General features: G+C 43.1%; 1 protein-coding gene and 1 long non-coding RNA gene across 4 annotated transcripts in view; both read right to left on the reverse strand.

Moving 5' to 3' along the window:
- Positions 1–4,782: 4,782 nt before the first annotated feature.
- LOC107308889 lies at positions 4,783–9,560 on the reverse strand. Its single transcript, XR_001552978.2, has 3 exons — positions 9,285–9,560; positions 9,162–9,206; positions 4,783–5,981 (listed from the first exon to the last, which is right to left on the reverse strand). It is a non-coding gene; the product is annotated as an uncharacterized LOC107308889 (long non-coding RNA).
- Positions 9,561–20,733: 11,173 nt separating this feature from the next.
- ADARB2 (adenosine deaminase RNA specific B2 (inactive)) overlaps positions 20,734–27,330 on the reverse strand; it is a 286,410-nt gene continuing 279,813 nt past the window's right edge. For all 3 annotated transcript variants that reach the window (XM_015853321.2, XM_032442988.1, XM_015853322.2), the window contains 2 exons: positions 26,570–26,748; positions 20,734–23,982 (listed from right to left, as the gene is read on the reverse strand). In XM_015853321.2, the coding sequence (XP_015708807.1) occupies positions 23,806–23,982; positions 26,570–26,748 (356 nt within the window). In that variant the 3' untranslated portion in view covers positions 20,734–23,805. The remainder of the gene's footprint in view (positions 23,983–26,569; positions 26,749–27,330) is intronic.

Consider the following 27,330-nt stretch of genomic DNA (forward strand, 5'->3'; position numbering starts at 1 on the left):
ACTACTTGAGTAGCAGATGGGTTTGTTCCTGTGATGGGAGCATTCCGGTGGGGGGTTACAAATGTTACATGCAAGCAAGCTCTGTCCTACCAACTTGAAGTATGACAGGATGACGTGGCTTATTAGGAACCACTCTTGGTGTGGAAATCTCTTTGTTTTTGCATGAGCTGTTGGTTTGGGGAAAGAGATGCTGTTCTGTGAGGCTTCTTTGGGAACGTGTGGCTGGTCTACAAAGAGATGTTCAGCGTTATAAGCTTAAGCATGATTCCAGACCAAAATGAACGCTTGCCTTAATTCTGTGTATCTCAGTTTAATTTGAATTGACAAGAGTCTTTTCAACCAAGCCAAAACAGAGGCATTTCCATGGATAGACTGCAGCAGGGAGTTACTGCTCTATTTCTAATAATTCCCTTTGTCCTGGGAAAGATGAAAGCAGCTCTTCCTTCACATTCTCGCTTTGTTTAGATGACAGTTTTATTTTCCTGTTATTTATTTTTAGATGATTTTTATTTTCCTGTTCATTTTTAAACCTAATCTAAATCTTTGCGGTATCACCCAGATCAGCCTCGTGTTCATAAAAACCAAACCAGCATCTTTTGGTGGAACAGCACCTGTCCTCTGAGGCTGCAGTTGTTGAATATATACTAAGGAGAGTATCCCTACACATAACAAAGGAAAAGATCTGACACACTGCACAACAGGCGGCTTTAATCGTGTTGATAGGATGATAAAACTTGAAGGGGAGGATTAAAGCATTAGGGAGGAGGGGGAGAAATGAAGGGGAAGCAAAACTTTTCAGTGGCAGTTTAAGGATAGAGGGAACAGCGATGATATCATGATTAAGGTTGACTTTCAGTGTGGATAAAAGGGTGTGTTTTGGCTTTCAGTGTTTTATGAAGCTTGTGCAAATACCTTTGTCTGGAGGCTGTCAGCAAGTGGGATGCTGCTGTTCAGCAATGCAACTCGTTGAGTGTTGGGTGCCCATCGCCCTCTGTGTAGGCTGAGGGTGGTTGGTGATATGGAGACCACCATTATGGTCTCCATGTCTCACCATTGTGAGACAATAAGGCTCTTCAGGTACCTATTTTTGAAAAGCATACCCTGATTTTGTATGCATTTTATGTTGCCAAATTAATGTACTGAGAAGTTCTTGGGCATAAATGCACTATTTAATGAAATATATGAAAGCTAGAGAGGTGATTTTCCCTCCTGAGTTACATAAAGCTCCTTGGAGTGTACCACTAGGAAACTGAAGCTGTGTTGTGTCAGCTCCAGATACAACTGCTTACTGATCAGTGAGTAAATAAGTTCTTTCAGATTCTCATTGCTCCTCTTGCAAAAGTTTTCCAACCAGTGCAGAAGTCACGCTCAAGGTCAGGCTGAGCGGGGCTCTGGGCACCTGATTGAGCTGCAGGCTTCCAAGTTCACTGCAGGGCAAACAGATCAGATGGCCTTTAAGGGTGCTGTTATAGGTCCTCAGCACATCTGTTATGTGATTTGTGTGACTGAACTCATCCAAATACATGTATAAAAACCCCAGTAATTCTTCTATTCGAAGCAAAATGGAAGACACTGAATCATATCCTTATGGGGGTCTGACCTATCAAACTGATGCTGTGTTTCTGTACAGTGTGTTGGGTTATGGTTTGATCTCTCCAGGGCTGAACTTGGGGGTAGCACTAAATATCAATAAGCAGGTGAGCTAGTGGGAAGCCTCTTCTGTGATCAAGTACTAATGGAAAAGTACAAAAATAAGGTGGAAAGAGCTGTGAGGAGGCAGCTGTCAGCCCAGGCTGGAGAGGGAATGGGCTGTGAGCAGCCTCCTGAAGAGCTGGGGGTGCATGGCCTCCTCCCAGCAGCACTGCTGGTGGGGTCCCACACTCTGGGACAAGCATTTTTAAGAGTGGGCTCACACAGAATCGTTCCTGCTCATCACTTGGTGGTTTTTGTCTGCGTTTAAGCCTTGCTGCTTAGGATGTCTTTTCAGCTCTTGGAGCAAAATTGAATGTCGCAGTTACAGAATAGTAATGCTGGAAGGGGCCCTGCATCTACCTTTTATCTGTGTTTTCTTGTTCTTTGCTTGCTCTGCTGCAAGCATGTACTTTCAGTGGAATCTTTAATAATTCAATTTTTGTCAGGCTAGTATTTTATTTTGGAAAAAAAAGCACTGAAAAGTTCTTAGGATACAATAAACCGACTCTGAGCAGTGCACTGAAGGAAAGAGGAAATAGTGGACAGGGCCATATCCCTGCAAAGATAAATATGGATGTCACAAGGCAACACCATCTCCAAGCCTTGAGTACTGTTCTGTTGGGAACAGAGATGAGTAGGTTGAGGTACTTCTGGAGAATGATGTATGGGAAGTTAGTGTTTGTTAGCCCAGTATCATTGTTGTCATCATAACCTATGATGCCTTCACAGCCATTCTGTTGACTCAGTGGGGTTCCTTCTGGGGACAAGCAGGTACTGGAGGTGCAGCATTAGGAGCGTGAGCAAATGGCAAGTGGCTCTTAGTGGGCCTTCACAATAAGGACATGTTTGTGCAAAGAAGAATGTGATGTCATCACAAAATGGCGGAGCATTACATTAGAACTAAAAGAAAACTAATTCCCCATCACTAGAATGGGGAGAAGTTGGGCTAACCAGTATTTTTAGTAGGAGGAACAGATCTAGAAAGAGGTGGGTTTGTGTGTCATCGATATGTGAGCTCATGTGGAGGCCCAGAAGGACACCAATGGTAGGGCTTTGTGGTGCTACAGGACAGGGCCTGGTGTCTCCCACTTGGGACTTTGACACACTGGTGAAAGCTTTGATGTGTGTGCGTAGGAGAAATATATATGGAAAGGACAGAAAGTGCTCAGAGCAAGGATGAGAGTGGGTGTAAAGGCAATGGGCTTGAGTCACTAAGGCACTTGAAGGAGTTAGAAGATGGAAAACCAGATTAAACAAGTGTCTGTGGAAGAGTAGGAGGGCCAGGCTGTGGGACAGGGAGGCTGATGTCACATCAGTTTTCTTTTGGAGGAAGACAGTGTGACTCAGTGCAGTGATACCAGGGGGCTGAGGATGGGGGGGTATTTGAGCAGGATCCGGGTGAAACTCAGGGCATGGGTCTCAGCTCAGATGGATCCTGATGTCTTCATAGGCTGAGAAATCAAGGTGATTATGGCCCTATAAAAAGACCCACAAAGCAGACCAAAAGCCCTCCTCCCCAGTCTCCTAGAACACTGGATTCATAACTGAAATTTAAGAAAGATGATATTCTCCTTACCAAAGGACCAGCACTTTCTGTTATTGGATCTAAGATGCGTTGCTCAAAGTGACTTGAAATGGGAGAGAAAAGTAAAAGCAAACATTAGAACAAGTCCGTATTTGACTTTTTCCTTTTTTGCCCCAACCTATCTGTTCTGTAAATAGCCTCCTTTATGTTTATTTTTCCATCTTCCTGAAGGCCAAAGATTAATTTATCTGGATGTCCATACCACCTTGCAACAAAGACTCGGTAACATGTAGAGCTATTTTAATCCGGCTTAATTTGATCTTGATCCTTATTTAATATCCTTTTGATTTTTCCTCTGACTTGTGTTCCTGAAGTTTACAAGTACAAAATCATAGGAGAAATGGTATCTGACTTCTGATCCACTTTGTTAATAAGCTGATTACAAGTGTTTAAAATTATCTCCTCTTCTCCAGAAGCAACGGAACAAATGACCTCCAAATGCAGGCAGTTCTGCCAACAAGGTATGGAGCTCCTGCTGGAAACGAACTATTTCACAATGTAAATACAGGCCTTAACCCTGCAAGTAGAGCCCAGCCTCAAGGCAGAGGAGCTCAGCAGTGGGCTCAGTGCTGCAGCTCTGTCCATGCATGGACTTTGTAGGAAACTGCCAATAAGCAGAGAGGTTTTCCTAAAACATTTGCTGATATCTTGGAGTAGTCTCTCTTCAAGTACATGAGTCAGCTGGTGGAAATGCCAGCTCTGGGATGGGGATTGGGACTGGTGGTGGTTGGGTGTGAAGATGTGGTTGGGGTCCCCTTTCTGGGGACCTGTTTGAGGGGTGCTTGGAAGATGGTTGAGAACACAGTTCTTTAACTTTCAAGTGTTGTGGAGGGAGGCTCATTAACCTAAGGTCTGACTACCTTGGTTCAGAGGATTTGCAGAATTACAGAATTAGAAAAGCATTTGAGTTGGAAGGGACCTTTAAAGGGCATCTACTCCAACTTCCCTGCATTGAACATGGACACCTACAGCTCAATCAGGTGCTCAGAGCCCTGTCCAGCCTGACCACGAATGTCTGCAAAGACAGGACATCCACCACCTCTCTGGGTAACTTGTTCCAATGCTTCACCACCCTTACTGTAAAAAAAAAAATAAAAAAGTCATTAAATCCAATATAAATTCAAAGTTTTGGGGCTTGTCCTTTGGCTCTGGGGACCAAGAGATACTGGTGAGAGGTCATTCAGACTTACGAGCTCTGGGCATAAAAAGGCTGCTGGTAGTCAACTGTCTCATAACTGACCTTATGCAGATCTTCAGAGTTGGGAGGGTCTCAAACACAACTTTGCTCCCCATGGCCAGTCCTCCCACCTTCCTGAACCAGGGCTAACATTTCCACCAGCTGCTGCAGGTGAAGCCCAGATGCTTGTTTGATTGGCCCTTTACATGTGTGTTGAGAGCATCTCTGGTCCAAGGGTTTCAACAAAGAACATGTGCTGCAGGCTCTCATAGCCTTAGGGCTGCACCATTTTTCCGCATAAGAGAAGCCATCTCCATGACATTGGTTTTCCAGCAATGCAGTTCTGTTAACAACATCAGCTCTTCACGTTTCATTTTTCCAAGTGTGCTGATTTTCAAAGAATAAATCAGCACCAAACTACATCAGAACTTCAGGGATGAATGACAGAAGCGACTGGGCTGTGGTGGAACAGCAGCTCTGTGCTGATCTGTGCATTTCAGGTGCGGTCTTCTACCACTAAGCCGATGGAGGCTGCATTTGCCTTACTTTTCTTCTCTTTCCTGAAATCTCCATTCTATGCATTTGCAGAAGTGCTGGCCCCGGGCATTCCCAGCATGGGAGGTTGGAGCACACAGCGATGTTGTTGGGAAGAAATGCCACCAGAGGGCACACCGAGTCACGCAAATGGGGGAAACACAATATTATGCATGTTCAGTTTGTCTATAGAGGCAGGCAGAACTGTGCTGGTTCATAATTCATATGCCTGTAGGACATTGTAAGGGAATATAATTGGTCTGTCAGGGCAGCGGTGGTATTTTGCTTTGAAAAATGCTGTCGACAAAATATCTTAAAACAACCATGAAAGTAGAATAATTTTAGATCTGCTGATAAAAAGAAAAGTGACTCCCTCCCCTGGCTCACCTAGTCCTTTCCCATTAACTTTCCCATCACAATATTTAGTAAAGCATAACACTGAAAGTAGAGTTTAGCTGTTTTAAAGGCACAGAAGCTTTCTGGTTTTAAATAGCTACGTCTCCAGCATTTACATCATGTGAATTTTGCTGCTCTTCAGGACTAGACGTATAATATGTAAGTCTGTGGCATTAGATGTTTTTGAGTTTAATGTGCTGGTCTATGGGATTGCACACACTGAACATTCTACTGATTGAACAGCCAGACCTGAATCTTTCTGTAGAATAAAACAACTCCCAGACATCTGGCTGACAGCAGATGCAAGCAGTGCTGATATACAATTGCATCCTACCAGAGATATTAATGGCATCTATTGATTTGATAAACTACACAATGGATAGCTCTTCCCAGAGGACACCATGAAAAGACATCAAGCCCAAGGTGTCCCCTGTCCTTTGTGTCCTCGTGTCTGGTGCTGAGGTGGTACTGGGAGCAGCAGTGATGGGATTAGGTGGTGGTGGAATGAAGGCTGGGGGGGCAAGGTGCTGAGGTGACTCCATGGCCCAGATAACCGCAGGTGCCTGGGAGCTGGTGCTCATCACAGGAGTGGAAAACCTGTTCCACAATGAAAAGGAAATAATAATAAAGAAATCACAGCTTGATTTTTAAGTGTTTAAAGATAGATAGTAAAAGTGTTTTAGCTAATCAGGCAAAGTGTTTAATCAGACTCTTCTGTGCTGTTTAGTTTCTCATAGATCGGAAGCAATGTTTTCTCATCACTAAAGTGAGGTTTTCGTTAGGCAGGTGGATGCAGGGTCTTGGTGCCTGCCTGCATTAAGCCAGCTGTGATACTGCTGGTGTTGTGCTGCAAACCAGAGGCAAGGCAATACCAGCCCTAGCGGCTCTCACACCTCTGTGTTCCAACTTCTTTTAGGGATTTAGGCAAAAAAAAATTGGCCCAACCCAATGTGATTTTCATTTCCAACCCCCGAAAACTAGAATTGCTTTGAATTACTATAGTTTTTCAAAAGTACAAAGCAGCATTTACTTCTTTTAACTGAGAAGTAAAAAGATACCCAAATGAAATTAGGAGTTTGCAGTCAACCAAAATGTATTTTTTCAATCCAAAGAGATATCTGTTATTTGGCACGCTGGAAGGGAAATAACCCAACAGAACACAGATATATTCAGGTTGTCCCAGCCCCAACTGTAAAAGCAATGTGTAGGTGGAAAACATCATGAACTTTATGAGGAGACTTTACACAGATACAGGAATATTTCCAATACTGCCCTTGGTACGCAATCAATTTCTCAATAAAACATCTTCTCCTGAATCAGAACAATGACAAAAAATCGCCCCTAAACTTGTTTTGTTTGGCTGAAGTGTAAAGTATAAACTCTAACTAACAGAGAATTGGTGGAGCAATAAACAAACATGTTTAGCACCTAAGGCACTGGTACCCTCTGTGGGCTCAAAGAGTTCATTATACCTTGCCCTGTAAACTTATGGACCGGTTTTGTCTCATGCTGTCTGCTCTGCCAAGATCTTGCTCTGTAATCCCCTAAATGGGATAAGCTCCTAAATATTCAGCCAGCAGCAAGAGGAATAGCAGCCCAGCATAACCAGTAGCCTCACTATTACAGGAGATAAACTCCCATGAATACTCTGTAGGTATGCATGCAAAGTTTCAAGTAGACATGATTCCCAATGAGTGAGGAGTAACTGGGAGATCTTGAGGAAACATTTACAGGAATAAAAATTTAAATCTAACCCTCCTGTATTTTTACATCTCTTTCTATCTTATTTTCCAATATATTTTCAGTAAAATGGCAGTTCTTTAGTATGGGAAGCTATCATGCTTTTCCTGGGATAAGACGTGGCTTAAACAAGTAAGATACCTACCTATAATTATCTCGGTTTTTTTTTCTATCCTTCATATGTTTATTTTCTCTGTGCAATGGGCCTGTGTTTATCACAACTTAGTCCCAGGCTAAGTGGCAGCCACCCTATGCTATTAACCTAAGCTGTCATATATTCTTTATAGATTACAGGCCTTAAAATTGCCTTAGAAGACTGGAATACAGTCATTAGGCTTATTTTGTGCTCCTCGAGCTGGCAAATCATGCAAACCTCCTAGAAAGAGAAAAATGTAAGCTAATAGATCATAAGCAGTCACTTCTTGTAAACAGCCTTTCAGCTCTCAGCTTTTAAAGATGAATAGATGAGGCTGTGGCTGAATCCAAGAGGGGATCTAAGAACCTCTCCCTTCTAGTCTGGAGCTTCCATTCCTGTCTGTCCTGGACACTGGGCAGATGAGGATGTAAATGGCAAAAGCCTGCCTGTGCAAGGAATTCTTGCACTACGTAGAACCAAGAAGAGAAGAAGAGGGTAATGCCTCGTGCTGAGGGTAATCAATATGTTGACTTTTTGCTCTGCCCAACCCGTGGCCATCAACCCAAGGTGACAAAACTTGCCTGAGTCTTATGAAGTAAAATGATCTTGAATAAGTTCTCAAACCAGGCAAGAGTGCAAACCATTGCTCCCGAGAGCCATCTCTGTGAGGGAACCTTTTTCTCTGCTCTTCAAAGTTTCATTTTTTGTGCATGCTGCACTCTTGCCTTGTAGTACACTGGGCTGTACCTGTCTTTCTGGGCCACATGAAGCCCAGCCTAATTTTCCCAACTGTTCTTACCCACCACCAGTGTTGAGAGGCTCCTGTGACTTGATGCCCCAGAGCATATTTGGGCTGATTTCTTACTGAGTCCCTTTACAAGCTCTTCTTGGGAAGCTACTGCTGCTAATTAATCTTGCAGAGGGGCAGGCTCATTCATGGCACTTAATGAGCAGTTACATTTGATCTGATTAGTGCTGGTCATTTGTGTCTTAAAAAGGGTAACTTCTGTCTGACTCATTAATGTTTTGGGGCTATAAATTCTTCTTTAGCATGTCAATGTTGCTTTGCAGCATGATACCTGATGGATGAATGTGTACATTATCTATAGCCTATTTTCTCTAAACTCAGCCCAGGAAAGCAGCATGCTCTGCTCTCTCTGGGAGTATTGCAGAATGCTTTCATTTTCAGCCATAACCACATTTAGACGTAGTGCTGCTGTTTTAAATTGGGGTAATGAAATCTTGACAAGTGTTTTGGACAAACACAACATAAGCAATAACAGAGACTTTAATAAAATGAAAGGATTTCCAGGGAATACCTTCATTTCTTCCCTCCTCCAATTTAATTCTTTCAGAGAATAATCAGACCATAACATAAGACTAAATTCAAGAGATGAAGTTCAGCTGGAGAAGAAATAATGACCGTAATATGTTTTCAAATGTTGTTCATCTGTTTGAAATGAGTTCTGTGAGTCAGACTTATGTTTCTTAAGTACTTTTTAAGCAAAACCACTTTGCACTTGGAATACCTTTCCATCTAGGGATCTCAAATCATTTTTGAGGAAGGGGGAAGGAAAACAGTTTCTGTCGCCCGTTGCCAACAAGCAGCAGGTGGCTGAATCTTTCAAGACAGCTTTTGAGATCCTACTCCAGTGCTGTGGGGGGGTGGGGCAGGGGTTGGGCAGGTTCACTATATCCATCCCATGGCCTAGAGCATGGATTATGCAGGATGGCCACATATCCCCATTGAGAGCCCATTGGGAAGCTGCAATGTGGGAAAGGTCTAAAGGTTTTGTTGGCAGTCCAGAGCATTTGGCTGAATAACCAAAGGTAGTGTATGAAAATAACTTGTTTGTTAAGGAAATTTCAGATCAGGCTTCAGTCCACATGATCAAACTAACCTTCATGTAGGTCCAGAGAGTCTCCAGATGCTCCATTTCCCTCTCCTGCATGGGGCATAAATAGAAAATAGTCATCAATGCCAAAAGCACTCTGGTGTCCAGTTCTGCTCTGAAGGCACATACATGTTCCTTGCTTGTCTTACTCTTTGGCTGTGGTAACTCTGGTAAACTTCTTGTGAATGGGCAGAGTATCTGCATTACAGCTCATTTTATTGAAAGGATGTGTATCATCTCCTAAATCCCATAGCCAGTAAGAAGTCTCATAAAGATGAAAACTTGTCCCACTGAAGTAGAGAAAAAAGATGCAGCCTTTATCCATCCCACTGCTGTCAAATCTTGAATGTCTGTGGTGTGTAATGTGGTAAGGGAGCCATGGCTGGGTGAGACTGGGGTCACTATGGGTGATTCTGAGTCAGGTCCCACTGAAGGACATTCACTTCCAGATGAAAGGCAAGGCCCTGCACTGGAGTTCATCACGTTCTGCTATTTCTCTTGGGTGAATAACTTCTAACAGAGGTCTAACAAAAGTCAGTCTGAAGATGATGAGACTGCGTGCTTCATTAGTACTTTTTGTATTTGAATGGACAGTGGGGCAATTAACACAGGGCTCATTACACAAGAATTTTGGTCATTTGCTCTGATTATTCATCATAGTATTTCCACTGAGAATATCAAAGACTGTGATTAAGTACATGAATAATTTGTGTGGTTTCTTCATCAAGAAGAATGAGGTGGGGGTGGGGGGGAGAGTCTAATTGCTTTACAGCCTTGGTTCCTTATATACTCATGGTAAACGCGCATAGCGCCTTGCACATAAACTGTCCTCTTCAGATTCTGTTTGAGGTTACAGTCATATTCTATTGTGCACAAGTAGATCCAGCTGAAAAGAAATTAAAGTAACAACCTCGAGGTCTAACAAGGTCTAGTAAAACATTCTGAGAACTATGAGATGATAGAATCACCAAAGTTGGAAAAGACTTACAGTATCCATAATGAGCCCAAAGGGATGCTTTATTTGGTCCTGGACTGATTACCAATTAAAAAAATAGAAGTTAAATATTACAAAATGGCTTTAGTGGGCCAAGCCAACCTCTAATTACCCTCTGTTTTTAACAATAGATGAAGGCTGATTCTAGAATAGTATAAGAACAGTACAAGCAGGCACTGCTGGCTTGCAGGAATGCTGTCTCAGCCTCCATCAGCAGAACCTTTCTAAGCCAGTTACATGACTTCATACTATATGGCTTTAGGTAGATTTCTTTCTTGTATATTAACTTGTTCGTTATACATAGTATGAGAGGATTAATTCATAGTCCTTTTCTAGGATGCAGGAGGAATCAAGTAAGTCAGTTTCTCCAAAGAGCAGTCTCATTGTCTGCCTATGGTTCCAGCCTGCATGTTGGGACCTAGTTCCATCTCTGTCATGGAATGAGATTGGTGTGGATTACTATTTACACTGATGCTAATGTTTTCCTTTTCCTCTTTCTCCTTTTGCATTTACTTCCACTGCTTTGTCTCCAAATTCTTTGCAGCCAGATAAACTTTGTTGAGACTTTCAGATAAGGAGACGTAGGTTGCCCTTATCTAAAATGTGCCCAGGGAGGACTCCAAGGGCAGCAAAAGGGGGGCACAATTGGAAGAGAAAAGGGCACACAGTAGATTTTATTTTGGAAAATAGCGCTTCTACCTCCTTCATCTATAAAATCCTTCTCACTGTGATGTCTGGGGGTGCTGCTGGAAAACCTGTATCAAATGTTGTACTGATTTGGGTGCAACACTAAACAACATGATATTGTAGAGGGACTGTCTGAAAATGCAAAGGCAGAAATTGCATAGAAGTGATATAATAAGTTATTTTCTGTTGGAAAGTTGTCTTTTAAGATATGCACGATGTAAGGTCTTAAAATAGAAGGAAATACAAAGACTGCTATTTCCAGATGGCATAATATCAGGAATAAAATATCTTGTTTCTTTGACAGGCACAGAATGGAATTTTGGGTGAAGTTTTCAGAATCTTTGACCAGAAGTCAGTCCTGTGTTCCTCAGTCATTTAGTTTTTACCTCTGTTTCAAAGTGCTGGCAATAGTTATTGTGTAGCTGAAGGTCTGTGTTGAAAAGATATGGGTCATTTCTGCTAAAACCCATGCAATTATATACGTTTTCAGACATTCAGAATAAATTAAATGAGTATCAGCTGAATGTTCACAAATGGAATATTTTATTTTTTTGAAAACTGGAAAAGCATTTTGACTGCTTGTTAATGAGTATATGAACAAATCAAGTTTTCCATTATTTGATTAGTGTGGGAGCTAATATATTCTGCCTATGAAGCTCAAGCAAAGAGAAATTCTGGGTCCAGTAAGTATGAAACTGGAAGAAGGTTTCCTTATTCCACAGAGGTTTAATTTACTTTTCCTACTCAGCTGCAAACTGATACAAAGACCTCTCAATGAGAAAAATAATTGTGCTTGGAGCTTGGCAAATGGGAGAGGTGGGATACAGAGCCTATGGTTAACCCAGCTGGTGGGAGCAGCCACCCTCCTGTCCCAAAGTGTTGCTGAGCTTCACCCTGGCATCCTCCCTTGCCACCTTGCCAGGGCACATTGAACGGGCTTCCTCAGAAGCCATTATCTGTGTTCAATGGGATGTCTCTGGCTGAGCTTACAGGGACCAGCCTTGCCCCAGCAGTGGGCACTGTATCCACTCTTCAGGAGCAGGAAGGAGGAGTTCCAAGCCCAGGCAAAGGCCTGAGATGATGCCAGTCTGCTCTAGAAGACCTCTTCCAGTGCCTATTTGTGAGCTCTGCACAGGAACTGTGCATGTGATACTGAATCTCCTGGGAGTACATTCAGATTCTGGTGAACCAGCAACTTCTAATTTAAGAAATAGTTGTTCCAGTAAAGGTTTCCTGGCTGTTGCTATTGAAGTATTTTAGTATGTGCTAACAGTATCATATTGCTAGCAGGGGAAGTTCATTCCACCTAATTGTTCTAAGCGTGTGGCGATGGAGATGGGAAGCTAATTATCTTCATCAAATTGATTTCATTTTGGTTACCACACGGCTATTAGAGGAACGACAATAAATTTTGGTCTCTTTGATCAGGACTGGAGTTTAACCAACATTTCTGAAGTCGTTAATGTGTTATGCCTCCCCCAGGCTAATGATTTGATTACCATGTAAATGTACTGGAGCCAAACACCTCAGCTATATGTTCCGGGTGATGGATAGGAAGATCTGAAAAAATAGATGTTGCACCTAACTACTCCAGCAGTGAAATACAGAACATTTCAGAGTGTTACAAGAGAGACACAAACCTGGAGGCTTTGCTACTTTGGCTGCTTCACTGTGGGTCATCCAAGAAAGGTGGGGGAGGAGATGCTGACCTGCTGCTGAGAAAGGACTGAAGCCTTCTTGGCTGGATTTTCTTCTTGGGAAGGATAAAAAAAACCCACCTGTATTGGGGTAGTGCTCAGAAATTCTGTGGGATTTTATTGTACTGTTTTTAGCATTAGTTCTTGATGCGACAAGAAGATGGGTTGCATCAGGTAGTGTGCGTGTTTTAAATTACGTGTGTGTGTACGCATATTGTAAACGTTACTAACACGATTACCAGTTAAACACCATAATATCATATGACATAGAACAGATTTTACATTTATTTTAATGTGTTCTATTAAAAAAAGAAGTCTAGCTGTCATCCTTTCTTATGTTCCACAAATATTTATTGATAATGAAATCATGTAAGTGCTTGAGCTCAGGGGACCTTGGTTGCCAGTTCAAAAACTTTGATGTTCCATGCTAAGCTACACAATCCCAAACATTCAGGGCCCCCCAGATGTAAAGATAACTGATGTTTGGAGGGTACCCCACCACTTGACTCAGTCCTTGGCCACAAGGTCATTGCATACGATCTCTGTCTCACTAAGGCAGAGCCCTTTACCCTGAGTTATGTGTGGAGGTAGCAGGAAGGCTCATGGGAAGCTGGATTTGCCCAAAGGACACATGGTCTTGTGGAGGCACTGCTCCCCTGTGGGGTTTCACCGTGGCCATCTTGGCACACTGCTCTTGGTTTTTCATCAGTGAGAGATGAACATACAAACTGTGTGTCATTCACTGCTTCAGTAAGGACAAGAGTTGGACTAGACTTACTATGGATAATATAACAGAACCATAGAATCATTTGAGTTGTAAGGGACAATTAAAGGTTATGTAGTACAACTGCCCTGCCACGAACAGGGTCACATAAAGCTCCATCAGGTGTTCAGAGCCCTGTCCATTCTGACCTTGAATGTCTCCAGGAGCAAGACATCTACTACATCTCTGGACAACCTATTCCTATATGAGTATTTTGGGAACAATAAGCATCTTACCTATGTATAAAAATCTGTTTCTAGGGACTTAATCTTCTGCTCTACCCATGAAATGCCATAGAAAGGCCATGGCATTTTTAGAGTGAGGTGGGCAGAGAGGAGCACATGGGGCAGGTAAGGCTGTGAGGTTGGTCCCTGTCTTAGTTTCAGCTAGGATGGAATTGTTTTCTTCGGTGTGTGACATGATGCTATGTTTTGTTTCTAGGAGAAAATCAATGTTTCTAACACACTGATGTTCTTAGCTGCTGTGAAGCAGTAGTAGTCTACCTTGATTTCAGCAAGGCATTTGATACTGTCAACCATGACATTATAACAAATCTGAGGAAGTGTGGGATAGATGAGTGGACAGTGAGGTGGGCTAAGAACTGGCTGACTGGCAGAGCACAGAGGATTGTCATTGGTGGTACAGAGTCCTGTTGGAGACCTGTAACTAATGGTGTTCCCAAGGGGTCGGAGCTGGGTCTGGTCCTGTTCAACATCTTCATCAATGACCATGACGAAGGGATAGCAGCCACCCTCAACAAGTTTGCTGATGATACAAAGTTGGGAGGATTGGGAGGACATGCCTGAAGGCTGTGCTGCCATTCAGCGAGACCTGGACAGGTTGGAGAGCTGGGCTGTAAGAAACCTGATGAGGTTTAACAAAAGCAAGTGTAGAGTCTTGCACCTGGGTAGAAATAATTGCATGCACCAGTACAGGTTGGGGGAAGACCTGCTGGACAGGAGCTCTGCAGAGAGGGACCTGGGCGTCCTGGTGGACGACAGGTTGGCCATGACCCAGCAGTGTGCCCTTGTAGACAAAAAGGCCAATGGCATCCTGGGGTGTATTAAAAAGAGCGTGTTCAGCAGGTCTAGGGAGGGGATCTTCCCCTTCTACTCTGCCCTTGTGAGGCTTCATCTGGAATACTGTGTCCAGTTCTGGGCTCCCCAGTACAAAAAAGACAGGGATCTCTTAGAAAGAATCCAGCGGAGGGCCACAAAGATGGTGAAGGGCCTGGAGCATCTCTGCTGTGAAGAAAGGCTGAGTGAACTGGGTCTGTTTAGCCTTGTGAAGACTGAGAGGGCACTTGATCCAGGTTTATAAATATCTGAGGTGTGGGGGGCAAAGTGGTGAGGCCAGACTCTTTTCAGCAGTGTGTGGAGACAGGACAAGGGGAAACGGACAGAAACTGGAACATAGGAATTTCCAGGTAGAGTGAGCAAATGACTCTATGGTGCTGAGCCACCTGCCAGGATAAACCACAACAGTCCTCCTTATATTTGGGCTTCTCAGATCAGCATTCCAGAAGCTTGGCCTTGTCTCATCAGCATCCCTGGAAATGCCACTGTTGCTGATTTAATGCTAGGGCTGGGAATTCCTTATATCTTATCTGACTTCCCTCCTTTCCCCAGAGCCAGTGCAGAGCATTGCTGTGCTGATGCAGCATCTGCACAAGGCTGTTTTCCCCATGGGTGCCCCAGGATGGCTCCAAGGCACTCAGAGGTGGTGAGGAAAGACAAATTGGGGGTTGGACTCGATCTCTGGAGGTCCCTTCCATCCCCTACGATTCTGTGAAATTGTGTTTGCAAAATGAGGGGAAATAAGAAAGAAACCACTGGTGCTTGAGGATGAGGCTGTGAAACAGGAAAATCCCTCTGTGCCCCACCCCTCCCTGCCTCCTCCAGCTCCTCAGCCTTTTGACCCTCTGGAAAACAGCTTCAACTCTCCAGCCTTAGAAGCATTTATCATATTTTCTGCTGTGTCAGTTTTGTGCCAGCTTAGTGATTTGAAGCCATTTGGGAGAATGGCAGCAAGAGGGCAGGATGTGCAGGAGGAGGAGGGAAGAGAAAGGAAAAGGGGCTTAAACAAAGAGACAAACAGCCTCTTATTCCTGTTTTCCTGGTAGTGGGAGCACTGGCCAGACGATTCAGTGCCAATACCTTGATTTGGCACATGGGAAGTAGCCCTTAAGCAAATAACATATATTAAAATATAGCATATATTTGTGCATATCCAGAGACATACACACAAAGACAGACACTCCAAAGCCTGTGAGCTGCAGCACCCCTTGGATACATGGAGAGCTTTTTCATTTGGAAGCGGACCTGGGGCCAGCTGGTTGGTTTGCTTCTTTTCCTGGACTGGTTTTAGGTTGGATGTTAGGGGAAAGTTCTTTACTAGAAGGGTGGTTAGGTCCTGGAACAGGCTGCCCAGGGAGGTTGTGGATGCCCCGTCCTTGGAGGTGTTCAAGACCAGGTTGGACGGGGCCCTGGGCAACCTGATCTAGTAAATGTGTAAGTTTGGTGGCCCTGCCAGGCAGGGGGGTTGGAACTACATGATCCTTGAGGTCCCTTCCAACCCGGGTAATTCTGTGATTCTGTGATTCTGTGGACTGCCCCTACGATCTCCCCAGCACCTGCTGCTGCAGCCAGAGCTTGGGGAGAGGGATGTGAAGGACTGAAGGGCTCTAGTCTGTTAATTTATTGTAATGAATATAAATTAATATTGTTTTATTCTCTTTGGCTGGCAGTTATTAAAGGCCAGGAGGACTCATGACCGTGCTCTCTTATGGCTGGTGACAATAATGCTTTAATCACTCTTGCTGGTTCCTATGGCCTTGTTACAGGTGAGGGAAGCAGAAATGAAGGCTGGGTTAAGACAAGTGACCGCACACTCTCCATCTCCTCCAGGCACAACTCAACTAGTGTGGAGGACTCCAGGTAACTCTAATACCCAACATCTCCACCTCAGTTCATCCCCATTTGGCATAGAACACCCTCAGTGGTAAGACAGGCACCATAGAGGATGGAAGAAGTATCAAACAGTTGACCAGTAATGATAATATTAGTAACAATGATGTCAGTAGCTACTGCATACCTGACTGTAAAAGATGGAGGGCCACTTCATTTAAAACATGTTTTTAGTTTGGTTTGTGGTTTCTTCATGTGTTGCTTTACATTTGCTTCTATTAATTAACTAGCAGCGTACCCCAGCAGCACCAGACCTCTGTGTCAGTGTGAGACTGAAACACTGGGACTGATGCTACTACTTTCTGTTGGGGACATTTGGATCAAGTGACAAGGAGGAGAAAGAACCAACAGCAGAAACTGAACATATTTATTAAAAATATAAATGTAGAAGAGCTACATCTGAAAATAATGCTATGGATCTGCTCTGGATGACAGAGGTGTTGAACTGCTGTGCCACATGTGAGATCACTGAACTATCCCTCCCACCTTATCACAAAAGACTAATCTTCACTGCAGTGACTGCACAGAGCTTTTTCCACGTGAAAACTCGAGGAAATATGACAAAAAAGGTGAGGAGTTTGAAGCAGGATTAGAGTATGGCTCGCGCTGGCCAATCCTAAAAGCACTGAAATGCTTCACCAGTTTAATGTCATTTCAGAGGGTAATCCTCAGCCAGCCTTGTCTAGAGACACTAGCAGGCTGCTTTGGCACTCAGTGGTGCAAATCATTGAGTTGCACAGTGAAGTACAAGGAGAAGGAATGATGAAGTGCTTTCATGTGCCTATTTCATCTGACCTTAACACACTGGCTCCTTCATAAAGTGAATTCTGCTCCATTACAGTAGTATGAGTCCTTTGAAGTCAATGGAATTGTGTTAAATTAACAGTTATACCTTAGTTTGATTACCTTGTACAGCAGTGGGCCAAAATTACGTTTTGGTACGTCTCAATGACACTTTTGGGATAGTAGGACCTCTGTGTCACTTCTTGAGTGAACAAGGGTTTTCAGATTTAGTCAATCTTTGCTTTTGCCACAGTGCTTCAAGTGAGATAAGTAAGCAGAGAGTCAAATGTATGGACAGATCAGCTACTTCTGATCTCTGCATCATTCCTTGAGTAATCCTCCATAAGATAAAAGAACATTTTAAGAAAGCCACGTACATAGAAAGTAGAGCTGAACTTATGGAGCTGAATGTACAAATATACTCCCACCTGTGCTAGGGTCAAATTGTTACTGGGACAGATGTGAAAAAAGTACAGCTGAGAAGTACTGAGACACAGCAAGGAAATTCTAATGCAGAGATTCAGATGGCAGTGATGGATGGTTTCGGTTTCCACTGAGTACAGGTGCATCAGGCCTAGGAACCAAGTTGTGGCTCTTCCAAACTTGAAGGTAATGCCTACGCAAGAACTCACGCTTGCCCTTTTCCTCATGTGTTTTTGTTTTTTCTCATGCTAAAAGGTTATTCAGTTATAGCAAGTAATTTAGCTTAATCCGTATAGTGTACAGTATCATAAATGTAAAGCGTATCCTCCTGATACATTTCTTTCAAAGTGCCTGTCGTTCTGTTGATTTCAGTGCTCTTTTGCCCCTTTATACAGCAGCATGAGACATTTATCAGCTGAGTTAACTAACGAAGAGGAGCTCTCCTTTTTTTTCTTGGGCATGATCTTGTTCTGAGAGGACCACAGGTAGTATGTGTAGATGAGTCTGAACGGGTCTCAAACCACAGAGTTGATCAGCTCCAGGCTCACAGCAGGCAGCCAAGACAAGGCATATCCAGAAGATATGTAGACTCTAGAGAATATTTAATGTAAGAGGCTGAGAGGCTGAACAGGGGTTTGGTACCCAGCAGTGTAGGGTTTAGGTATTGACTATGTCTGAAATCTGCTGTTGATAAGCCCAAGTCTCACTGCTCTGTGTAATAGTCAGGATTTCAGGATTCTGTGGTGTCAAGGGTGTGATAGCGTGTAAATCATGTTGTTACGTCTGAAAATGTTTCCTTTCACCCCTGGTTGTTTTGGTCCCATTGGGTGTTAAGGAAGGATCTGCCTCTCTCCTTGGTGAGCACTGCTGTGAAGGTGTCTGTTCAGGGCCAAAGGAGTGAAGAGAACCTTTTCCTCTCCTGGGCAGAACAAGGCTTTCATGGTCTGCTGGAAGTAATTCTGTAACACAATGGAAGTTGATAAAATAGAACATAAACGTATCTAATGGGGGATTTAATTGCCAGGAAAGCCAGGCTGAATGAAGCATTTGAATAGAACCATTTCATTGCTGAAAAGACAATGATTATGAATCCCCTTTCTCCAAGGCCGAATTATTTATTCAGGAAGCTTGACAAAAAAATTCTACATGTGTCCATATGTATGGATGTGCTTACATACCTTTGCTTTTTTGTTTGCATTTTGTATGTGTGTGTCTTTGTACCCAAACAGTCTGTCGCTATGCTTGAAAAAGTTGCAGCTTTTCTGTGACTTCACACAAATTTCCAGCTAAACTAGTGTATCCACATGATCAAGCTGAAACCAACCAAATTAATCAGGTCTAAGGGCCGGAAAGTAGGCACAACAATAATGAATCAAAGGGCTTAAAAAGCTTTTAAATTGCTATTTCATTCTTCAACACACAAGCAGGGCTATTGAGGTTTAACTGCAGCAGAAGGACTTATTTATTTCATTTCAGAAACAAGCACTTCTCTCAAGCCCTCTGTTAGCTGATGTACCAGCTTGTTCGTGTTTTATGTTGTTGTTTTTCCAATATACAGTTGGAAAAGAAATAACTGCGTCTGATGATCCTGGGGTGGATGCCTGTAAAGTTTTAAGCGCAGTTCTGGTATTTAGCCTTTAAACTCAATGAGATTAAATACAGAATCCATCCATATAATTTCCTCTAATGACTGCTTTGTAGTTGTTTTCAGCAGCCAAATCACATCGCAGTGCCTGCCATAGTTGGGCACTAGCAGCTGATTGTGGAGGGGAAAACAGGCTGGGAACCACCTGTGGTGAGCTCAGACATGGCCAAACTGCCCAGGTGTGGGCTGAGGCTCCCAGGATGCTGGGAAGGCTGGCAGGGAGCCCCAGGTGATGGGGATCATGGAGACATATGAGGCTGTCACCACTTTCATGGCTCATATCTGGAGCTGGAGGTGGAATGTGTCCCCTCTGAAGCTCCTCTGTGGGGCAAGCTGATGCTGCTTATCAAACAAGCCAGGAATTCTGGCTTTCTACTACATTTTCTACTTGAAAATAATGACAACTTCACCACTTTGAGTGTGGTTAGTGGCACAAACAGCCTTACTGGTGTAGCTTCTCTCCTTTCTTATTGTTCTGCTGGCTTGAACATCCTTGCTGATAGGGAAGTAACAAGCCTGTGGTGAGAAGATAGATGATGGGATTTGCTTCAACTATATACTATATAATATATAAGGGATATAATTTATTATGTGAAAAACGTTGAGATCTATAAATGCTGAGAATCTGATGCTTATTCAAGTCACAAGTCCAGTGTGGATGAATCAGCTCACAGTAAGTTTTGCACGAAGAAAACCTCACCCTGTAAATGTTTTATTCTTCCTCTCTCCTACCTTTCCCATAGAAACATAGACTCAGGCTAAGGACAGGCAACCGCTGCAGTGTCTAACCTTGAAAAAAATGATATGCATAGCCACTGATGATATTCTGCTGTGCCAGGAAAGAGACCCATGGAATGGCCCATGCAGATCCAGCATCAAATTCTTCAACAAGAGCAAACAAATTTCTGTGGGGTCCAGTGAGCTGAGGGGGTTCACTGGAAGCTGTTAAGCTCAATTTAATCCTGGAAACAAATCTTCACAAGGAAGGGTAAGAAAGTCTCTTTCTAGAAAATTTTAACTGTTAATACTTTTACAGTTGGCATTTCTGAAAGGCTGGTAACACTGGAGATCTCTATAAGGAATGGCTGGAGGAAATAATCTCAGCACCTAAGCACTAAAATGTGTTAAACTTTTGCATAGATGATATCATTTGGGCTCAGTGTGATTCTTGTCTGCTGCAACTAAATACTTAAGGCGGAGGAACTTAACTCAGGAGGGATCCAGGGCCACTCCACTGATGAAATGGTCTGCAAAGATGCACTGACCTCAGGCCTTTTGTTAATCACTTCAGTTTTCTGAAGCAGCTATAGACAGCAAGTCACGTGACGTGTGAGTTTGTAAAGACGTATTTACTTTTCATTGAGAAAGAGTTTCTAGAGTAACCTGGAAATACGTTGGTGGCAGACTGATCTCAGTCATCTTTGACTGTCCCTAGAAGGCTTCTTCCCTCCCAGCAACCATCAATGCAAGTGTATGTTTCTTATGACAGATCAAATCCAAACAGAACAAGAACGTGTTGACTAGAGATCTACTATGTGTGTAAAAAATGTTAGTGTATCTTGGAGCATTTGCAAACTGATTTTTAAGCCACTGTGAAAAAATGGTCATCAAACAGTGAAAGAACAATTTTACTTGGCATTTTATTCACTTAACAGAAACATTCACTTATCAGGTATCACTGAAGTGCAATTTACAGAATTTAGCAGCAAATTGACATATGTAAATTCAGATTTATTTTCTCTTGTCCTTTCTTGTTTCTTTTTTCTTTTTTATTTTTTTTTACAAATGTTACAAATGTACATCCATTAGTACAGTATTGCCATTCACTCATGCGTGTTATGTACAGAATCTTCGCTAAAAGATTACTACTGAGCAAGTTTTCCTTTGCTTCAGGAAATGCTGCATGTAGGTCATGCGTGCTTCTGGGAGCTGGTCCCATCACACTCTATCACTGCACATAATGAGAAGAAGTAGACATTTAAGGTCACATTCAACCCTTGTGCAAGTGGAGGGGCAACTCCGTTGCCTTCAGAGGGACGAGCTGATGCCCACTTGCAGTGGGAGCTCCATTTGATCCCCACTGCAACCCAATCCAGGATTTCATTTATGTATTTCTTGCAACAAAGGATAATTAAATCTTGCCAAGCTTTTCCTTTCATCCTTAAAAATAACCATGTGCAGCCTTTTGTTGTCACCTTGGCTGCAACACCAGCCTGTGGAGCTTTATGCACTTGTTGAGCAGCCATTGTACTGGGGCTGAAGGAGGGCAGCGAAGGGCTGGGAAATGTAAGGAGAAGCCTTAAGGTCTCTCACATGCCAGATGAAGACTAACTTGAAGAGGAAAAGCAGAAGATATTGCTTCCCCATGTCCTGTGGGTCTCTGACTAAAAGCCCTCATCCTCCAGTTTGGTTCTCCTATGGCTTCCCTCCCTCATTGGGAGCAGCCCCTGCAGCCATCACCACTATAGCATTACCCACAGCATCTGCTGTACTTCTGGCCATGGTCATGACCCCGAGCCCTCCTGCTGCTCCCCTGTCACCCAGACGCTGCAGGGGCGTTGCAGTAGGGATGGCTGTGCTGGAGGCAAGGACCACGTGAAGGGAGTGAGAAGCTCCAGCAGGTGCCAGAAATATTCAGAATGCTAACCAGAATGGCTGAGAAAGTAGTTAAAATATTGACAAAGTGGGTACCACAAAATGCTTCCATTACTTAAAATGTCTTGGGTATTTTTTTTTTAAACTATTTCTACTCTAAGGATTTTTTTTATTATTATTATTATTTAAATATTTTTGGTAGTTAATATGGAATGTATTATTTTGTTGAAAAGGTTCCTGGAAGGAGGGAGCTTTATTTTATCTAATTTAAAAATTCTAGTTTATCACAATTGTTTTTATACAAGACACTATAGATACATCTTGCAGTTTATAATCTAAAAATAAAATTTCATCAAAATACTGTAGCTATTCTATTGTGGGCATCAATAAACAATGTATTTACTGAATATGGCTCTCCAAACATGATAAACCCTATACAAAGAACATCTATCTTTATTGATAGGAACAGTTTCTTATGTAAAGGAAATTACATGGAAAAATATGAGCCTTGTGTTGTTTGAAAAGTAACTCAACCTGACAGTTCTGAGAAAATACCAAGACAATTATCACAAATCAGTAGCAGCATGTTATATACAGGTTTAAAGAGAATCACAAGAATAAAAAGAAAACAGTAGTTACATACCCGCAAATCCTGTCATTGAAAAAAAAAAAAATAATAAAAACATAAAAGAAATATGCAGGGCATTTGAAGGTTGATTCTGCAGTGGGACTATCAAAGCTTGGTTCTCCCATGACAGCATCTTTTGCATTCTGATGAATTTTGGGATGATTCAAAAATGAGATAACATCAGATCCAGTTACAATTATACAGGAAAGGTTACTTGCCTCCTAACTGAAAAACAATAATGTTTGTCATTTATACAGAGTTAGAATCTGGAAACTCTTACATGGAGAGGGATCTTACCCAAGTTTGTAGATCTACTGCGCTTATGTCAATTTGGACGGTGTGCAGAGGTGAAACTCGCTGTAAAAGTGACAGCATCTGGCTTATCTGGGACCTGTCCAGAACACTCTGTTCCTGCCAGCTTCTTCAGATGTGAAGCATATGTTATTATCCCCATTTTGCGGATGGAGAAACTGAGGCAGGAAAGAGCAAAGTACCAAACATACTGCCTAGTTTGGGATGTCTGTTGTGGATACCCAACACAACTGGGAACATCCTGAGCTCACACTGACTTAATTTAGAGTGGTGGATTCTCAGGTGCTGTGAGATCTGAGGCCTGGGTTGCTGGCTCCAGCCTGAATGATTTGCAGCCGTTCCCTGATCTCTGGATCTGGGATCATCCTCACAGTGATCCTACAGCTCAGCACCATGGAGAGCCCCAGCCCCAGTGGGTGAGGGACACCCAGTCGGTTTATAATGGGACAAGTGTGGTGTGAAAGGGCTCAGATAATTCAGATTTGCAGTGAGTGAAACTCATGGCCAGGATCAGAGGCATGGTGGGAAGTAGAATGTCCACGGCATCAGAGGAGTGCAGTGTAAACAACAAGAGAAAGCTGACGCCCAGCGTTGTGCTGAGTCAGCAGTGGGAAGTGGAGCTTAAAAATTCTGCATATCTTCAAGGCCCAAATTCTTTGTCACAGATTTAGGCAGTGAACAGGATGATTTTGCATAGAGGTTCAACACCTTTATTTGTGGATGACTATGGATGCCCAGGGCCCTGCTTAGTGCCTGGGGTGCTTTCATCTCTGCTTACTGTTTTCCATTATTCAGTGATGACTCTTGCACTGACTCTGTGAGGGAAAACAAATTCTGTTTGGGATCTGCCAGGTGGCCTGCTAACATCTCAGATTGTGAATACCAACAGCAATAAACTATGACAAGCAAAATCTTTGTGGGACTGACATTCTAATTTGGACAGGTGCATTCTTGGGAAAGGATCATGAAAAAGCAGTTTTCTAAGGTCAACTTCAGTGCATCAGACATATTTATATTTATGTTTTTCCAATACAGAATTAAAATAAAATATTTCTGTGGAGGTTGCTATTAAATACCAAAGCGCTTCCATTCTCAGTCCTGCCCAGCCTCCTCACAAGCTGATTCGATCTGGTCGCATAGCAAAGGTGTTGAGTGATTTACCCAGTCAGTAGAAACTGATCTTGCTCTGGGGGTTTCTTCACCCAGGTGCCCAGCCCGGCTTTCTGAAACGCCTTAAACAGCTGCTGCTTGACAGCCTGGTATGTCTGAGCCACAAGCTTCGCCTCACTGTACATCGATGGCATGTCTCCATGGCTTGGTGTTCGCGTGCTCAGCTGCAGAGCAAGAAGCAGGGAAGGGGAAAAATAAAATAATAATAAAAATCAGACATCGAGCCAAGAGAAACAGGAGGTTCAGTAGCCATATAATCTTCCTGTCTACATGTCATCAGCAACAAACAAACTATCAATGTTCTTTGTGTGTTTACCTTTGGATTAACAACAACAAAAATGGAAGCATTGAATGCCTGCGACACTGTTCCAAACCATTGCAAAGAGTAGGAAGGTAAACAGCTCTGCCTTGGTGCTGGCACTGGCAGCAGCAAACATTTGTCTACCTTTTGGTTTTGTGCATTTGTCTACCTTTTGGTTGAGATGATTTTTAGAAAAGAAAGGGAAAAACCCAGTCTGAGAATTTTTAAATAATGTGCTCAGGTTGGCTGAACAGCTTTAGGAGACCACAGGAGAAAAGGCTCCTTGTGTACTCTCCCTTTTCCTTCTTGTATTTGTTATTGTCAGAAATGCTGTGAGAACTGCCCATAATGGGACAGAAATTAGTGTCTGCATCCATGCCGCTGGAGGAGTGAGCACTGCTGCCAGCCAACCAGTCAGATAGATAGATAGACAGACAGTGCCTGCACACACGCACACCTGGAGCACACAGAGACTGCAGTACCCTGAGTTGTGCAGAAGAACCAAACAGCTTTCTCTGACCTGCCAAAGCCTCGGCAGTACCAAAACAGCAGTGAGACTTTGACATGATGTGAAAGAACCCAAAGTCTGGAAAAAGCCCTAGAGCAAGCAGGCAGGTGAAAGTCCAATGCTTACAAGCCAGTGAAATAGCATCCTGTAGGAAAACACACCATTAAAAGCACAGCCTTGGTGAGTAAACAACACTGTTTTTCTTCTCTGTAAAATGGGGAAATTCTAAAAGAGAGACTCCAGGAAAGAGCAATCATGCAGCTTGGAATGAGCTGATCTGGTTTGCTTGGTGCCATGTGGATACACTCCATGGGCCTGCTCAGCTTCGAGGTGTTTGGCAAAGCCAGTGCAGGAGGTCGTGTTCCAGCCCGAGGGTTACATAGGCCTTCCTGAATGGGTTTGCTGGTGGAAGGGGCTGCAATCTTCCCTGCCATCTCTCTGCCTTGTTCATTAATTTCTCCATATGAATAAGGTTTGGGCACTTAATAAAATGATTTATTTCTTGTCCCCTTTTTATAGACTGAAGGACAATTCTTGACAAGCCTTCATATAGCAAAATAGTATTGTATCAGGGAAAGAAGGTGAGCTGAAGAAACACTGCATGTTTTCCCTGCTGCTCATAATAGAAGGAGTCAGTCTTGCTGACTCAGGTGCTCCTCTTCCCCAGCACCTTCTTGAAAGTTTAGGTAGGAAGACAAACACTGACTCCAAAACAAGAATAATGATAGAAACAAAGGAAATGTCCGAGACAAGCATTCAGAAGACATTGAAGCCTTGCCCCTTGCTAGATGGCCAAATCCTATTCATGTAAAATCACAGCATTGATTTGAATTGCTGTTATAATACCTTTTTCTTTGACTTGGTTTTGGACTTTGACTGCAGAAAGCATTCTTTATATATTAGGCCCATTTCTGTTTCAAAATGCTGTTATATCTGTGTCTCCTCAACTTTGTGTTTCCCAGCTGTTGGCAAGCAAAAGGCTCCAAGGTACTCACTCAGCCCTCAAAACTGGCTCACTGCTTTCAACTCCCTTTGGTTCTCCTTTACTTCCCATACCATTTTTTTTTTCTTTTATTCCCCATATTCCAGATGAACTTTTTTCTATTCATTTCCTTCAGCTCTAGGCTCCACCCTGTAGTTTAAGCCATCCATCTGTCCCTGTCCCTGTCTCCATCCATGGGAAGTGAAGTGCAGTGGCAAGTTGACTTCCATGCTATTGTGGGAGATCATAGCCAACTTCTCTAGAGGAAGTCCAGCTGTCAAGGAGTGGTTGTCATTTTAACTAAGTATAGCCTGTACTGCTTGTACTGCTACTGAGTAATGAAATCAGAGAGACTTCAGCATCTGGTGAAGTCACCTTTTGAGGAGCAGCTAGGTATTATCAATATTAAATAACACATCTAGGGGAGTGGGTGAGGAAAAAGGAATGACCAATCCATAGTACCTGCTTTAATCAGCTAACTAGAGTGAGACTGGAAGCAGCTGAATTTGGCAGTTTAAATTGCTGTGTAGGCAATGAAATATAGATGTTTCCAAGGCTGTGACAAATGCTGTTCTCAGGCCTCTGAGACTTGGTAGTTTGAGGACTCCCCTTGTAGACAAAGAGATACTTGAAGCAAAATGTGAAATTTTTTTTGTTGTGCTTGACTGGCATTCAACATTGCTTGCTTGAGCTTGAAACTACAGCCATGGACAACCAGAACACACATGTCCCTTCCAAATGTGCCTGCGATTTTGCTGTTGGCTTTCTGTGTGACCTCAGCTACCATAGGATCTTGGCTTTTAGTAACCTCTGGCCCAACCCAGGTCCCATCAGGAGGAATGCTGGACAACGGTTGTGGATGTACCTTCATCATGAGATTCCCAAGACAGGGTTGACTACTGGGTAAGGATCAGCCCACCTGCTGCTGGCAGCAGTATCCCATCAGTGTGCCAGGCCTACCTTGCCATGAAGCTTTGCCCACCGGGCGAAGAGCATGTGCTTGCAGAGCCGTGAGGGGCTTCCACAGTTCCTCTTTCCTGTTGTGGCATTGATAACCTCCAGATCGGTGTTCCCCACAATCCAGTTCACGCTAAAGCTGGGAGACTTTCCAGGCTGCCGAGCATCAGCATGACTAACCCCTGGCAGGAGAGAAGGACACCAATATTATCTAGAGCTTGAAACCTTCAGAGGCTGATAATTTGTGGTGGTTCACTGAGGCTCATGAGATGTCTTTGGGTAAATACACTGACTTTTGCTGTTGTCACTGCTGATTAAGTGCTACTAGTCTGATCACCTCAAAGAGATAATTTAGCAATTCCTGTGGATCTTTTTAACTTGACAGGAAAAAAAAAATCATTAATCTGAGGAAAACTATTAAAATCATAGAATGGTTTAGGTTAGAAGAGACTGTATAGATCATCAGTTTGCTCTCTCTTCTTCCAACGTGGTCCTTTCTGTCTTATGAACAGGCTGCAAGAGTGTGGCAGGACTGAGCCACACAATGAGAGAAAGGTGACCAATAAAGGGAAAAATTGCTTGGCACAGCCACTTTGTGTTGTGAAACTGCAGAGACCCTCTCAATCACTGGGACTGAACTCACTACCATGTAGAAGAGACTTACAGCTAAGCCATAACCTCTCCCAGAATTTGTAAACACGTTCATGTTGTATTAATACCTTGTTTGATTTTTTTCCCCCTGAGATAACAGATCTGTCTGCATC

Source organism: Coturnix japonica, chromosome 2 (genome assembly GCF_001577835.2).
Source record: "Coturnix japonica isolate 7356 chromosome 2, Coturnix japonica 2.1, whole genome shotgun sequence".
In the NCBI taxonomy this organism is placed as follows: Eukaryota; Metazoa; Chordata; class Aves; order Galliformes; family Phasianidae; genus Coturnix; species Coturnix japonica.